General features: G+C 42.2%; 2 protein-coding genes and 1 non-coding gene across 4 annotated transcripts in view; 2 read left to right on the top strand and 1 right to left on the bottom strand.

The window, feature by feature from the left end:
* prkn (parkin RBR E3 ubiquitin protein ligase) overlaps positions 1-9,669 on the bottom strand; it is a 1,192,578-nt gene extending 1,182,909 nt beyond the window's left edge. The window contains exon 1 of the mRNA XM_063056415.1: positions 9,534-9,669. Within this exon, the coding sequence (XP_062912485.1) occupies positions 9,534-9,540 (7 nt within the window). The 5' untranslated portion in view covers positions 9,541-9,669. The remainder of the gene's footprint in view (positions 1-9,533) is intronic.
* Positions 9,218-9,289, top strand: trnad-guc (transfer RNA aspartic acid (anticodon GUC)). Its single transcript has one exon. It is a non-coding gene; the product is annotated as a tRNA-Asp (tRNA).
* A 981-nt stretch (positions 9,670-10,650) lies between the features above and the next one.
* The window catches only part of LOC134350181 (parkin coregulated gene protein-like), a 246,547-nt gene continuing 239,796 nt past the window's right edge, over positions 10,651-17,401 (top strand). For both annotated transcript variants that reach the window (XM_063055154.1, XM_063055153.1), the window contains exon 1: positions 10,651-10,882. In XM_063055154.1, coding sequence (XP_062911224.1) covers positions 10,766-10,882 — 117 coding nt within the window. In that variant the 5' untranslated portion in view covers positions 10,651-10,765. The remainder of the gene's footprint in view (positions 10,883-17,401) is intronic.

The raw sequence follows: 17,401 nt of genomic DNA, 5'->3' as shown, positions 1-17,401 counted from the left end.
ACAAAAAAAAAGTGTTCTGCAACAGATGGTATAGACTCCACAGAGCCCTGTGGAGAATTTTTTTTACATGTGCCTAAGACTTTTGCACAGTACTGCAGGCCGAAGACCTCAAAACCTAACAGATGGAGTAACTTAGCAATTGGGTCAGCAGCTCAACAGATGATAATTGAAGAGTAAGGCTTCTACAGCATTTTCTTCAGATTTTTAAAGTCAAAGTTCAAGTAAATTGATCATCAAAGTACATATATGTCACCATATACTGCCTTGAGATTCATTTTCTTGCAGGGATTTACAGGAAAATAAAGAAATACAATAGAATTTATGAAAACTATACATAAACAAAGACTGAAAAACAATTAATGTGCAAAAGAGAACAAATTGTGCAAACAAAAAAATAATACTGAGAACATGTATTGCAGAGTCCTTGACAGTGAGTCTGTAGGTTGTGGAATCAGTTCAGAGTTGAGGTGAGTGAAGTTATTCATATTGGTTCAGGAGCTTGATGGCTGAAGGGTAATAACTGTTCTGGAACCTGGTGGCATAAGACTTAAGGATCCTGTACCTCCTGCCTAATGGTAGCAGCATGTACATTTTCAGCATCTGCCGCTTTTGTTTTTGGTTTAAGCACTGATGAGTATTTAACTAAGGCAAAAGATGACCTATGCAAAAAATCAAGAAACAGGAAATGGGTAAAATTGCATTGGGAATCAGCTGTGAATTGACTTCACGTATAAAAGCAGAGATCAGATAAGCATGCTGCATTAGAGGAGTTTAATAGGTTATTGAACTTTCATACAATGTAGGCTAAGTGGACTATGCAAGAAAGACAGAGCCTGATGACATCTGCGTAGTGACGTAGAGACTGTTCAGAATAAACTAGAATATCTGTTCAATAATAAAGAAAAATAATTGGGGTTGATCAAAAATAAATTAATGTGATATTGAACTGATCTACCCTCCAGAGAAGGAAGAGCCCTATTTATCAGAAAATAAAGTTAGGGATGATTAAAGATGTAAGGAACAACAAACACACCAAATGATGAATTATAACAAAATGATGGAAACCAACACTGATCCTGACAACAAAGATCAATAAAAGATGAAAACATACGTAGTAACAGCTACAACTGGGAACAGGGACGAATAGTAAAAGATCGTTTCTCCTAATAAGAAAGTTGAGAACTTGAGTGTTACAATTTTACTTTGCAGGAATGGGAAGAAATTTCCCTCTTAAACAACTGCGAATTGCTGAAAGTCTCAATCCTAGTAGGTGTGTTTGTTCAGTTTCTGAGTACATTTCAGACTGAATTCCATATACAAACCCCATTTCCAGAAAAGTTGGGATATTTTCCAAAATGCAATAAAGACAAAAATCTGTGATATGTTAATTCACGTGAACCTTTATTTAACTGACAAAAGTACAAAGAAAAGATTTTCAATAGTTTTACTGACCAACTTAATTGTATTTTGTAAACATACACAAATTTAGAATTTGATGGCTGCAACACACTCAACAAAAGTTGGGACAGAGGCATGTTTACCATTGTGTTACATCACCTTTCCTTTTAATAACTTTTTAATCGTTTTGGAACTGAGGATACTAATTGTAGTAGATTTGCAATTGGAAATTTTGTCCATTCTTGCTTGATATAAGACTTCAGCTGCTCAACAGTCCGTGGTCTCCGTTGTCTCCGTTGTCTGATTCTCCTCTTCATGATGCGCCATACATTTTCAATAGGAGATAGATCTGGACTAGCAGCAGGCCAGTCAAGTACACGCACTCTGTGTCTACAAAGCCATGCTGTTGTAGCCCATGCAGAATGTGGTCTGGCATTGCCCTGCTGATATAAGCATGGACGTCCCAGGAAGAGACGTCACCTTGATGGCAACATATGTCTCCCTTAAATCCTAATATATGCCTCAGAGTCAATGGTACCTTCACATACATGCAACTCACCCATGCCGTGGGCACTGATGCACCCCCATACCATCACAGATGTTGGCTTTTGCACCTTTCGCTGATAACAATCTGGATGGATGTTTTCACCTTTGGCACGGAGAATTCGATGCCCGTTTTTTCCAAAAACTAGCTGAAATGTGGACTCATCTGACCACAGCACACGGTTCCACAGTCTTTTGGTCCAGCTGAGATGAGCTCGGGCCCAGAGAACTCACTGGCGTTTCTGCGTAGAGTTGATGTATGGCTTCCTCCTTGCGTAATACAGTTGCAAGTTGCATTTCTGGATGCAGCGACGGACTGTGTTGAGTGACAATGGTTTTCCAAAGTACTCCCGAGCCCAAGTGGCTATAATTGTCACAGTAGCATGACGGTTTCTTAGGCAGTGCCGCCTGAGGGCTCGAAGATCACACGCATTCAACAGTGGTTTCCGACCTTGCCCTTTACGCACTGAGATGTCTCTGAATTCTCTGAATCTTTTCACAATATTATGTACTGTAGACGTTGAAAGACCTAAATTCTCTGCAATCTTGTGTTGAGAAATGTTCCTTTTGAACTGACTCACAAATTTTGGCACAAAGGGGTGAGCCACAACCCATCCTTGCTTGCAAAGACTGAGCCTTTGATGGAGGCTACTTTTATACCCAGTCATGATACCTCACCTACTACCAATTAGCCTGCTTAATGTGGAGTCTTCCAAACCGGTGTTACTTGAATATTCTGTGCACTTTTCAATCCTATTTTAACTCTGTCCCAACTTTTGTTGACTGTGTTGCAGCCATCAAATTCTAAATTTGTGTATATTTACAAAATGCAATTAAGTTGGTCAGTAAAACTATTGAAATTCTTTTCTTTGTACTTTTGTCAGTTAAATAAAGGTTCACGTGAATTAACATATCACAGATTTTTGTTTTTATTGCATTTTGGAAAATATCCCAACTTTTCTGGAAATGGGGTTTGTATTTTATATACCCTATGTGACTGCTATGCAGATAGCTGAGCAGGTAGAACTGCTGAACATACTCTGCCTTGATCTTACAAACGTAAATGACGAAGGGTTTCGGCCCAAAACGTCGACCGATCTTTTCCACGGATGCTGCCCAACCTGCTGAGTTCCTCCAGCGTGTTGTGAGTGTTGCTTTGACCCCAGCATCTGCAGATTATTTTGTGTAAATAAATGTGTGTTCTAACTACCTTCTTCCCCTCCCATTCCTTTTAGTTTTTATCTCAGCAACCCTAAACTTAATAACATTGCAACCTTGCACTCCTGTTTATTCCTTTCCATAGATGCTTCCTGACCTGCTGAGTTCCTCCATCATTTTGTGTGTTGCTCTGGATTTTCAGTATCTGCAAATCTCATGTTTATAATTTGTTGCTCCACTGTGAAGTCTCTTCGCGGTATGAAGAAGTTTGAATCTTCTTTTTGACGGGAGTTCAGTGAAACACTCTCTGTGCTCCCCCTGTGATCACTGTTGCTCTCTAACTTTTTAACAGCCAGACTCACTACCACAGGTACATGTTCCTCCTGGGCTCACCTCATCCATCCACCCCCCCACACCTATCTTCCCATTCATCTGGCTTTATCTGTCGCTTCCAGCTTGTACTCCTTCCCCACCCCCACCTTTTTTTGTGCTCCTTTCCCCTTCCTTACCAGTTCTGATGAAGGGACTCAGCCTGAAATTCCGACTCTTTTTGCCTGACCTGTTCAGTTCCACCAGCATTTTGTGTGAATAAATTTGGATTTCCAGCATCTGCAGAACCTCTTGTGTTAAACATTGTTTCCCATTGCAGCATGTTTCACACTTCATAAAGCATGCCCATTTTATTACTCAGAACTAGATTAAGCAGGACTTGCATCTTCATTGGGCTGGAGACATAACGAAATTTTAAAAAATCTTTTGCTCATAGATCATGAATTCCTTTCCTTTAAACATTTATTCCTCTATATTTGTTATGTTTGTGGTACCAGGAAGCTGGGTGGCTGTGAATAATGCACAGAGAGATTAGGAACAAACATGTTGCTGTTTATTATACTTGTAAGTCAGCTACCCAGAATGACCGCTCACATTACATTCAGTACGGAACCCACAAGGTAGCTTTAGCCGGGAGGATGTGGAATCGATATGGATAGAGCTGCATAACACTAAGGGGCAGAAAACGCTGGCGGGAGTTGTGTACAGGCCACCTAACAGTAGTAGTGAGGTTGGGGATGGCATTAAACAGGAAATTAGAAATACGTGCAGTAAAGGAACAGCAGTTATAATGCGTGACTTCAATCTACATGTAGAATGGGTGAACCAACTTGGTAAGGGTTCTGAGGAAGAGGATTTCTTGGAATGTATGCGGAATGGTTTTTTGAACCAACATGTCGAGGAACCAACTAGAGAGCAGGCTATTCTAGGCTGGGTACTGAGCAATGAGGAAGGGTTAATTAGCAATCTTGTCCTGAGAGGCCCCTTGGGTAAGAGTGACCATAATATGGTGGAATTCTTCATTAAGATGGAGAGTGACATAGTTAATTCAGAAACAAAGGTTCTGAACTTAAAGAAGGGTAACTTTGAAGGTATAAGATGTGAATTAGCTAAGATTGACTGGCAAATGATACTTAAGGGGTTGACGGTGGATATGCAATGGCAAGCATTTAAAGATCGCAAGAATGAACTACAACAATTGTTCATCCCAGTTTGGCAAAAGAATAAATCAGGGAAGGTAGTGCACCCCTGGCTGACAAGGGAAATTAGGGATAGTATCAATTCCAAAGAAGAAGCATACAAATTAGCCAGAAAAAGCAGCTCACTTGAGGACTGGGAGAAATTCAGAGTCCAGCAAAGGAGGACAAAGGGCTTAATTAGGAAAGGGAAAAAAGATTATGAGAGAAAACTGGCAGGGAACATAAAAACTGACTGTAAAAGCTTTTATAGATATGTGAAAAGAAAAAGATTGGTTAAGACAAATGTAGGTCCCCTACAGACAGAAACAGGTGAATTGATTATGGGGAACAAGGACATGGCAGACCAATTGAATAATTACTTTGGTTCTGTTTTCACTAAGGAGGACATAAATAATCTTCCGGAAATAGTAGGGGACAGAGGGTCCAGTGAGATGGAGGAACTGAGGGAAATACATGTTAGTAGGAAAGTGGTGTTAGGTAAATTGAAAGGATTAAAGGCAGATAAATCCCCAGGGCCAGATGGTCTGCATCCCAGAGTGCTTAAGGAAGTAGCCCAAGAAACAGTGGATGCATTAGTGATAATTTTTCAAAACTCTTTAGATTCTGGACTAGTTCCTGAGGATTGGAGGGTGGCTAATGTAACCCAGCTTTTTAAAAAAGGAGGGAGAGAGAAATCGGGGAATTATAGACCGGTTAGCCTAACCTCGGTGGTGGGGAAAATGCTAGAGTCAGTTATCAAAGATGTGATAACAGCAAATTTGGAAAGCGGTGAAATCATCGGACAAAGTCAGCATGGATTTGTGAAAGGAAAATCATGTCTGACGAATCTCAGGGAATTTTTTGAGGATGTAACTAGTAGAGTGGATAGGAGAGAACCAGTGGATGTGGTATATTTGGATTTTCAAAAGGCTTTTGACAAGGTCCCACACAGGAGATTAGTGTGCAAACTTAAAGCACATGGTATTGATGTGGATAGAGAATTGGTTGGCAAACAGGAAGCAAAGATTTGTAATAAACGGGACCTTTTCAGAATGGCAGGCAGTGACTAGTGGGGTACCGCAAGGCTCAGTGCAGGGACCCCAGTTGTTTACAATATATATTAATGACTTAGACAAGGGAATTAAATGCAGCATCTCCAAGTTTGCGGATGACACGAAGCTGGGCGGCAGTGTTAGCTGTGAGGAGGATGCTAAGAGGATGCAGGGTGACTTGGATAGATTAGGTGAGTGGACAAATTCATGGCAGATGCAATTTAATGTGGATAAATGTGAGGTTATCCAGTTTGGTGGCAAGAATAGGAAAACAGATTATTATCTGAATGGTGGCCGATTAGGAAAAGGAGAGGTGCAACGAGACCTGGGTGTCATTATACACCAGTCATTGAAAGTGGGCATGCAGGTACAGCAGGCGGTGAAAAAGGCGAATGGTATGCTGGCATTTATAGCAAGAGGATTCGAGTACAGGAGCAGGGAGGTACTACTGCAGTTGTACAAAACCTTGGTAAGACCACACCTGGAGTATCGTGTGCAGTTTTGGTCCCCTAATCTGAGGAAAGACATTCTTGCCATAGAGGGAGTACAAAGAAGGTTCACCAGATTGATTCCTGGGATGGCAGGACTTTCATATGATGAAAGACTGGATCGACTAGGCTTATAGTCGTTGGAATTTAGAAGATTGAGGGGGGATCTTATTGAAACGTATAAAATCCTAAAGGGATTGGACAGGCTAGGTGCAGGAAGATTGTTTCCAATGTTGGGGAAGTCCAGAACGAGGGGTCACAGTTTGAGGATAAAGGGGAAGCCTTTTAGGACCGAGATTAGGAAAAACTTCTTCACACAGAGAGTGGTAAATCTGTGGAATTCTCTGCCACAGGAAACAGTTGAGGCCAGTTCATTGGCTATATTTAAGAGGGAGTTAGATAGTGCCCTTATGGCTAAAGGGATCAGGGGGTATGGAGGGAAGTCTGGTACAGGGTTCTGAGTTGGATGATCAGCCATAATCATACCGAATGGCGGTGCAAGCTCGAAGGGCCGAATGGCCTACTCCTGCACCTATTTTCTATGTTTCTATGCTTCTATGTCTGACAGCAACTCATGAAGGTCAAAATGTGCATATGGGGTAAATTCATCTTCTTTCCACAATTCTCCTTCTCTATCTCTGTTTGGGTAACTTAGGGTCCACAGTATACGCTCACCAATATAGATCTTCCGTCCTGAAGAAGGGTCTCAGCCCGAAACAGCGACTGTTTATTCATTTTATTCAGCTTAATGTGAAAGAGACTAAGGAGCTGGTGGTAGACCTGAGGAGAGCTAAGGTACTGGCGACCCCTGTTTCCATCCAGGGGGTCAGTGTGCACATGGTGAAGGATTACAAATACCTGGGGATACGAATTGACAATAAACTGGACTGGTCAAAGAACACTGAGGCTGTCTGTCAGAAGGGTCAGAGCCGTCTCTATTTCCTGAGGAGACTGAGGTCCTTTAACATCTGCCAGATGATGCTGAGGATGTTCTATGAGTCTGTGGTGGCCAGTGTGATCATGTTTGCTGTTGTGTGCTGGGGCAGCAGGCTGAGGGTAGCAGACACCAACAGAATCAACAAACTCATTCGTAAGGCCAGTGATGTTGTGGGGATGGAACTGGACTCTCTCACGGTGGTGTCTGAAAAGAGGATGCTGTCCAAGTTGCATGCCATCTTGGACAACGTCTCCCATCCACTACATAATGTACTGGTTGGGCACAGGAGTACATTCAGCCAGAGACTCATTCCACCGAGATGCAACACAGTGCGTCATAGGAAGTCATTCCTGCCTGTGGCCATCAAACTTTACAAGTCCTCCCTTGGAGGGTCAGACACCCTGAGCCAATAGGCTGGTCCTGGACTTATTTCCTGGCATAATTTACATATTACTATTTAACTATTTATGGTTTTATTACTATTTAATTATTATGGTGCAAGTGTAACGAAAACCAATTTCCCTCAGGATCAATAAAGTATGACTATGACTTTCCATAGATACTGCCTGACCTGCTGAGTTCCTCCTGCATTTTGTGTGTGTTCTAGCATTTCATGTTTATTGTTCTATTATATAACACTAGGTTAATCCTAGTCCCTGGATCACCGCCCCATAACATAGTTACTATATTACTTCACTGAGGATGCCAAAAAAATTTGGTCTGGTGCACTCAATAGTGGGTAAAATTTTAGCAGTATCAAAAGTGATGATTAGTGCCAATCCCTCTGGTAATGAAATTTTAATTTTACAAGTATGCTGTATAATTACTTCAGAAATTAATTGGTAAGTTATGAAGTTGTAAGAAAATATATCTGCTTTCCTGCATCTTGTTTATCTCTTAATCCAATGTGTTTGTCCCCATATATTTCACCTCCTGTATGTAATGTAAAATTATGCATTCTAGTTTAGATTTTGTATGGTTGAGGAATGACTCTTCAGTGTCATTAATTAAAGAGCTTAACTGTCAGAGGGTATCTCTTCTGTTGTTTCACGCAGGCTTTCGAGCATGTCAATCAGCACAGAAGCATCTCATTCTGCATGGCACCCAGCAGGGAAGGAGCAGAGCTTGCCTCCAACCCTTGCCTGAAGACCTTTTGACCCACCACATTCAGATTCCCAACTATCCTCCACAAAATGAGTATCAACATCTAATAATTGTTTTCTTTATTCTTATAGATCTCGGATATGTAAAAAAAAGGCATACATGTAATGTGACCGTGCCAAGTATGCTACATTGTATAAATCAGTATCACGAGTCGAAGAAGTAGTCTGTAAATAGAAATATCTCTGGCCCGCTGCCAATCAAGGGCATTATGGGGATTCTTCAATAATCGTTCCACTTGAGACTGAGTCCCTCCATGCCACAATGCATACATGTACCAAACTCTTAACCGCAATCAATTTCAATAGGGTCACAATCATTGCACTGGGTATGGCAGGCAAATTTCCCAGCAAATGCTGTATAAGGGAAAATGGGCTGCAGATCTGCAAATATAAAATAAAAACAAAATGGGGCGATATTCAGCAGGTCTGGCCGCATTTGTCGGAAGATAAGCAGAGTCGACGTTTCCCTTGGAAGACTGACACGTCTGACTTGAAACATCAATTATTTCTCTCCCCACAGATATGACCTGCATTTTAACCTGCATTTTCTGTTTCTATTTTGCATTAAGGAAGATACTGCTGTCAGCTTTAGTCTGCACCAACACTGGACTTTACAACTTCAAATGCGAAACTGAGGGAGTCTGCCAGTGCTGCAGTTGCGTCATACTTGATAATAAAAAGTGTAGCACTACCTCTTTCCCCACATTTTGATCAAGAACACTAGTATCCAATTTCAGGAAGCCTGAGAAAACTTGTACTTGCTTATGGTACAGTAATTTTGTGAGTGTTAACATATAGTCCTTACACACTTAGATTGCAGTAAAGCCATAATGATTCAAATGTTTTAGAAACCTACTTATTTTCTTATCAATTACAAGGCTGCAATAAGTTACATTAAATTTGTACTTAAGTAAGGTAGTTAGATAATCTATTGTTTACATAGGTTGACTAAAAGATAATCTCTATCCATTCCTCGGTAGTATAGTGGTAAGTATCCCCGCCTGTCACGCGGGAGACCGGGGTTCGATTCCCCGCCGGGGAGGATGTTTTTTAAAATCACAAGTAAATTGAAATTACAATATAAAACTCAAAACAAAATACGAACTGTTAAAACAAAACAGAGATTTTTTTTTCCTTTCTATATCCCACTTTTTAAATTTAAAAAAAAGCTTTACGTTCTCCCAAGTTCTACATGCAAGTGTCTGCTGTCTTGACAGGCCCTGGGTGAGTCAGTGGTCCATATTTTAAAATCAGGACAAACAAGTGCGTTTCATGTCGTCACCTACCGATCATTTTACTTCGGAGGGACTTCAAAACTTCACTTCAGAGGAGTTGTGGGATGGAGGGGGGACGAGTCCCGTCAAGGGGCGGAGGCGAATTCTACTTCGTATCAAGCGGACGTCATGTCGGGGCAAATCCTTGGGCCAGCGCGTTCTGCGGCTGCGCAGTCATAACCCGGACCGTTGGTCGGTAACCGGCGGCTCGGTAACGCCGGGTGTGAGGGCGCTGGAAGTTTCTAAACGGAGAAACACGCACAAATTGCTGGAGGAACTCAGTGGGTCAGGGCAGCGTTTTTGGAGAGGAATAAACAGTTCCTGTTTCAGGACTCTTCATCGGGATTTTAAAAAACGGAGAGTCTGCAACCGGGAGTGTTGTAGAAAACAAAGAAAAAAGCTTATTGTCGAAGTACTGTACTGCATGTCACCATATAGATGAGATTAATTTTCTTGCCGGCATTTACAATAAAATAGATACAACAGGTTTTATGGGGGGGAAAGCTGTACGTAAAGTCTGACAAAACTCGTGTGCAAAAGAAAACAAACTGTGCAAACAATAAATAATACTGAGAACATGAGTTGTAAAAAGTCTTTGAAAGCGAGTCTGTACTGCAGTTAAACTGCAGTGAGTGAAGCTATCCATGTTGGTTCAGGAGCCTTGTGGTTTTAGGGTAATAACTGTTCCTGAACCTGGTGATGTGGTCACAGGGGCTTCTGTACCTCCTCGATGGGAGTAGCGAGAGGAGAGCATGCCCTGGATGGTGGAGGTCCGTGATGATGGATGCTGCTTTCTTGTGGCAGCGCTCCATGTTAATGGTGGGGAGAGCTTTTCTTGTGGTAGGCTGTGCTGTGTCCTCCACTTTTCTGTTCCTGTCTATTGGTGTTACCGCACGAATGAGGACGTATATGGTTGGGGGCGAGAGAAGTATAGGTTCAACTTTTCAGGGGTATATAAAAAAACAAATATGGCAATTGTTTTTCCTCTTCCTCTATTAGTTTGGATTCCATTTTCCAGAATAAAATGATGTGCCGGAGTCCGGGTTCAAAATTTCGCTGGTCGTGTCATGACGCGTCGGAAATGACGGTAATTGTTTAACACTATCTCTCTTAGCAACGGGACCAGCCTTCGAGAGGACCGCTGGCTCTGGCTTTACTGTACCACCACAGGAGGAAAGTCGGAACAGCCGAAATTTGTTTGAGTGCGGGTGTTTTCTTCCTGCTCTGTCGTCGCAAGAGATAAAATGCCAGGTGCCTACGCACTGGAAAAAAGCAGCCAAAAATCTCTGTATCAGAGACCCAAGAAGGACCATAGAGTAACTGAAGGTTTCACAGTGAAAGCCATGATGAAAAATTCCATTGTAAGTAAATATTAATTTAGTCACAAAAGCTTACACTCTTAAAGTAGGCATACCTTAATTTTTGTGAATGTGGATGATCATCTGAGCAGCATTTCAGCTGTGAATTGTGTCAGGGCTCTACACACCAAAATTTGCACATTATTATCATATATTGATAACTTGCATCAATATAGTACCCTTTCAAAGCACCAACATGTCCCATGCCCAGTTCAATAAACAAACTAAACTTAACATTTTGCTCAAAGTTTCAGAAATTGACTTTTTTTTGGGTCATTTCTGCTGTATGTTAAACAAGCAGTCGGTACACCTCAGTGCACCATTTGTATGCATTTGAGCTGACAGCACATCAAACTAATTAATTAAACTGATTTTTGGGAACATGGAGGATCTCATCTTTGGTCTACCTTGAATTAACTTATGTCAAATAGTAGTGTCTTGGTAGGCTTTAGCAAGTTTGGGTGATATTTGGTAATGAGATCAGTCTTATCTTGGATTTAATAACCTGACGTTTAATTCCAAGTTTGCAGGGAGATGCTGGATAGCGACATTTCTAAAGCATGAGATCCTCCGGAGAGGAAAGATAAATTAATGTAAAATGAAATCTATTATGCTTATTCCAAAAAGAACATTTTGTAATTCCTGTGAACTAATAACATCAAACAGAGGGAAACATGAGGCTAAACTAAGTACTGCAAATGAAGGTCAAATGAGCATCTGAAATCCATACGGGCCTGGAATTTGTGACTGAGATTGTCTTCACAGTATTGAACTGGAGGAAATTATGGCTCACCCATAACTGGATATTGGGTGAACAATGGACAGACAATAAATGATCCAGAAAGGCGGTGGCAAAATATCACTGCATGTCTTCACAGTTTAAATTAATGCTGCTTTATGGCTGATATATTTTACACCAGCAAAAAAGCCTGTTTTTTTTTCCTGAAGCCACAAAACACTATAATAATTAGGAATGCTTTCATCTAAACAAAGCACAATAATTATTTTTAGCCCGTGAGGGTAGCAGTTTGTCAATACTATGGACAAACAACTAACTGGAAATGTAATGGAGGACAAAGCAAAGTCCAATTTCTTTCTATCCTGGTTTCTTTATTTGGCTCCATTATCTTATTTTCAGCCTTATTGTTAATGACTGTGTGATGTCCATGAAGAAAAATGTTTAAGAGTTCCTAGCGAATGAACTCTCTGACCCTGTACTTTGTTTGTCCCTTAATCCATTGCTTTACCTTTCACCTGTCACTGGAATATATCTGCATGTCTTACAGATGATAAACTTAACCGTTTTTTTTTATCCCAATCAGTCCATCTCCCTCTACCACCTTGAACATTCATAATTTCTCCATGTTCATTAAGATTTCTCCTACATTAGTACTTCATCTCTATTCTCTTAACCTGTCTTTTATTTTATTTAAGATGTCGCTCTCCTCCTGCCTATTAATCACTGTTGTTCTTGTTGCTTTTATCTTTATATTCTCATTTACTGATTTTGTTTCTTCTTTGCAATCAGTGACTCTCTAGTTTCTCAATCTGATACCAGTTTCTGTTATGGTGCCCCAGGATGCTGCCTTGTCTCCTATGGTTCACTTTATACTAGTGGTAAGGATGGGGGCATTGGATGTCTCTACATTCAATAAATTTGCAGATGGATCTTAAATCTATGTAAGCATTAAGGCATTGATGCACAATATTAGAATTATGCCCTATGTACTGCCTAGTGTTGAGGCTAAGAAGTTCCACTTTAGTCCCATCTGACCACAAGGCCTTCTTTCACATCTTTATAGTATTTTCTAAGTGACACTTTGCAAAGTCTTTACGGGCAAGGATTTGGGTTTTTTTTGCGCTATGTTTGCGATATTGCGCGTCAATCAGGTAACACCACCCCTACTATAAAATATGATGGAGGTAGCATCATGATGTAGGGATGATTTTCAGCAGCAACAACTGGAAATCTGGTCAGGATTGATAGTAAGATGAATGCCACTAAATACAGAGAGTTCCTGGATCTGCCAGAAAGCTTAAACTTGGGAGGACAGCGACCCAAAACACACTGCCAGAGCAAACATGAAATGGCTTCAAATTAAGAAAATTGGTGCCTTTGAGTAGCCCAGTAAGAGTCCCGATCTTAACTCAATTGAACATCTTTGGCAAGACCTAAAGATTGCTGTCCACAGCCATTCCCCAACTAACCAGGCACAGCTTGAGCAATTTTGCAAGGAGGCTTGAGCAAATCTTGCTCCATCACATTCTGCAAGGTGAATAGAGACTTGTCCAAAAAAGACTACTGGCTATTATGCCATTTTCTTTCCTCTGTTCCTCCGTCTCTGCCTCCGCCGCATCTGTTTCAATTCAGAACTGAAATGTCCACCTCCTTCAAAGAAAGTGGCTTCCCTTCCTCCACTGTCAACACTGCCTATATCCACATCTTTTCCATTTTGTGTGCAACTGCCCTCACCCCTCCTTCTGCCACCAACCCAGGGATAAGATTCCTTTCGTCCTCATCTACTACCCCACGTTTCCACAACTAGCACATACTACTCTGTAACTTCTGCCATCTCCAATGGGATCACACCACCAAGCACATCTCCCTCCCCCACCTCCACATTCTGCTTTCCACGAGGATCATTCCCTACGACACTCCCATGTCCACTCATCACTCATAGAACATAGAATAGTACAGCACAGTACAGACCCTTAGGCCCACAATGTTGTGCCGACCCCTAAACCCTGCCTCCCATATAAGCCCCCACTTAAATTCCTCCATATACCTGTCTAGTAGTCTCTTAAATTTCACCAGTGTATCTGCCTCCACCACTGACTCAGGCAGTGCATTCCACGCACCAACCACTCTCTGAGTAAAAAACCTTCCTGTAATATCCCCCTTGAACTTCCTACCCCTTAAAGCCATGTTCTCTTGTATTGAGCAGTGGTGCCCTGGGGAAGAGGCGCTGGCTGTCCACTCTATCTATTCCTCTTAATATCTTGTGTAACGCTCAGTTATATTGGCTCTTATATGACTAGGGGAAATCCCACCCAGCACCTGCCTCAACACTTCCCATGGAGTCGGTTGCCGCCCGAATCAATCCCAAACATCAATCATCAGCCAGCACACCCAGTACGTTTTACCAAGTACAATTTATAGATATTACTAAGTCTATGACATTAATATAAATTCGATACAGAAAAGGGAGTAATGAAAAAAGGCACCAACACTTATCAAAGTCCAAGTTCTTCTGCGCAACCGTTGGAGCTCAATCGATTCCGGACGACCACCCGAATCCTGTCGACTCACGGCTCGGGACCACCCAGAGTGATCAACCGGAGTCTTTCCGCACGTCCACCGTCCTCCCTGTCTCTCCTCCGACTCCCCGCCAAAAACCCCGTTCCAAGTCATATGATACAGCATTGTATCTGAAAACAAAACAATACATGACCACCCATTGGTTAATAGCACCCTGCTATCTCTAATAACCCAAGCAAATGTCTAGCTAGAGACTTTCTCAGCATTTAACATAACAAAGAAGCATTCCCCAGTATAACATAACAAAGAAGCCATTTTAAATTTAACGTACATAAAAAAAGAAAGACCCTGTACACTTATATACCTCTATCATGTCTCCTCTCACCCTCCTTCTCTCCAAAGAGTAAAGCCCTAGCTCCCTTAACCTCTGATCATAATGCATACTCTTGAAACCAGGCAGCATCCTGATAAATCTCCTCTGTACCCTTTCCAGTGCTTCCACATCCTTCCTGTAGTGAGGTGACCAGAATTGGACACAGTACTCCAAGTGCGGCCTAACCACAGTTTTAAACAGCCTGCATCATTACCTCGTGACTCTTAAACTCTATCCCTCGAGACTCTTAAACTCTATCCCTCGACTTATGAAGGCTAACACCCCATAAGTTTTCTTAATTACCCTATCTACCTGTGAGTCAACTTTCTGGGATCTGTGGACATGTACCCCCAGATCCCTCTGCTCCTCCACACTACCAAGTATCCTGCCATTTACTTTGTACTCTGCCTTGGAATTTGTCCTTTCAAAGTGTACCACCTCACACTTCTCCAGGTTGAACTCCATCTGCCACTTCTCAAGCCACTTCTGCATCCTATTAATGTCTCTCTGCAATCTTTGACAATCCTCTACGCTATCCACAACACCACCAACTTTTGCGTTGTCTGCAAACTTGCCAACCCACACTTCTACCCCCACATCCAGGTTGTTAATAAAAATCACGAAAAGTAGAGGTCCCAGAACCAATCCTTGTGAGACACCACTAGTCACAACCCTCCAATCCGAATATACTCCCTCCAACACGACCCTTTGCTTTCTGGAGGCAAGCCAATTCTGAACCCACCTGTCCAAACTTCCCTGGATCCCATGCCTTCTGACTTTCTGAATAAGCCTATCATGTGGAACCTTGTCAAATGCCTTACTAAAATCCATGTAGATCACATCCACTGCACTACCCTCATCTATATGCCTGGTCACCTCCTCAAAGAACTCTATCAAGCTTGTTAGACACAATCTGCCCTTCACAAAGCCATGCTGACTCTCCCTGATCAGACCATGTTTCTCTAAATGTCCATAGATCCTATTTCTAAGAATCTTTTCCAACAGCTTTCCCACCACAGAAATAAGGCTCACTGGTCTATAATTACCCGAACTATCCCTACTACCTTTTCTGAACAAGGGAACAACATACGCCTCCTTCCAATCCTCTGGTACCATTCCAGTGGACAACAAGGACATAAAGATCCTAGCCAGAGGCTCAGCAATCTCTTCCCTTGCCTCGTGGAGCAGCCTGGGGAATATTCCGTCAGGCTCCGGGGACTTATCAGTCCTAATATATTTTAACAACTCCAGTACCTCCTCTCCCTTAATATCAACATGCTCCAGAACATCAACCTCATTTATATTGTCCTCACCGACATCAAGTTCCCTCTCATTGGTGAATACCGAATAGAAGTATTCATTGAGGGCCTCGCTCACTTTCACAGCCTCCAGGCACATCTTCCCACCTTTATCTCTAATCGGTCCTACCTTCACTCCTGTCATCCTTTTGTTCTTCACATAATTGAAGAATGCCTTGGGGTTTTCCTTTACCCTACTTGCCAAGGCCTTCTCATACCCCCTTCTTAAGCTCCTTTCTTGCTACCCTATATTCCTCAATAGACCCATCTGATCCTTGCTTCCTAAGCCTCACGTATGCTGCCTTCTTCCACCTGACTAGATTTTCCTCCTCACTTGTCACCCATGGTTCCTTCACCCTACCATTCTTTATCTTCCTCACCGGGACAAATTTATCCCTAACATCCTGCAAGAGATCTCTAAACATCGACCACATGTCCATAGTACATTTCCCTGCAAAAGCATCATCCCAATTCACACCTGCAAGTTCTAGCCTTATAGCCTCATAATGTGCCCTTGCCCAATTAAAAACTTTCCTGTCCTCTCTGATTCTGTCCTTTTCCATGACAATGTTAAAGGCCAGAGAGCAGTGGTCACTGTCCCCCAGATGCTCACCCACTGAGAGATCTGTGACCTGACCCAGATCGTTACCTAATACTAGATCTGGTATGGCATTCCCCCTAGTCGGCCTGTCAACATACTGTGACAAGAATCCGTCCTGGACACACTTAACAAACTCTGCCCCGTCTAAACTATTGGACCTAATCAGGTGCCAATCAATATTAGGGAAGTTAAAACCACCCATGATAACAACCCTGTTATTTTCGCACCTTTCCAAAATCTGCCTCCCAATCTGCTCCTCGGTATCTCTGTTGCTACCAGGGGGCCTATAGAATACTCCCATTGGAGTAACTGCTCCCTTCCTGTTCCTGACTTCCACCCATACTGACGCAAAAGAGCATCCTGCTACATTACCCACCCTTTCTGTAGCTATAATAGTATCCCTGACCAGTAATGCCATCGCTCCTCCCCTTTTCCGCTCTCTCTGTCCCTTTTAAAGCACTGAGATCCAGGAATATTGAGAATCCATTCCTGCCCTGGTGCCAGCCAAGTCTCTGTAATGGCCACTACATCATAATTCCATGTATGTATCCAAGCTCTCAGTTCATCACCTTTGTTCCTGATGCTTCTTGCATTGAAGTACATACACTTTAGCCCTTCTGCCCTTCTACCTTACTACCTTTATGCCGTTTATTCTGCTTCTCTTTCCTCAAAGCCTCTCTATATGCTAGATCTGGCTTTACTCCATGCACTTGTTCCACTGCTCTATCGCTCTGAGTCCCATCCCCCTTGCAAATTAATTAAAAGCCTCCCGAACCATGCTAGCAAAACTACCTGCAAGGATATTACTCCCTCTTGATCTCCTTCCTGGCATTTATCCTTCCAAGCGGGACAAATGCGACACCTGCCCCTACGTCTCCTCCCTCACTACCATTCATGGCTCCAAACCATCCAATCAGATGAGGTGACACTTCACCTTTGGGTCTGTTGGGGTCATTTACTGTTTCCGGTACTCCCAGTGCGGCTTCCTGTA

The sequence above is a fragment of the Mobula hypostoma genome, chromosome 8 (assembly GCF_963921235.1).
Source record: "Mobula hypostoma chromosome 8, sMobHyp1.1, whole genome shotgun sequence".
In the NCBI taxonomy this organism is placed as follows: Eukaryota; Metazoa; Chordata; class Chondrichthyes; order Myliobatiformes; family Myliobatidae; genus Mobula; species Mobula hypostoma.
This window is presented reverse-complemented; position numbering and strand designations above follow the sequence as displayed.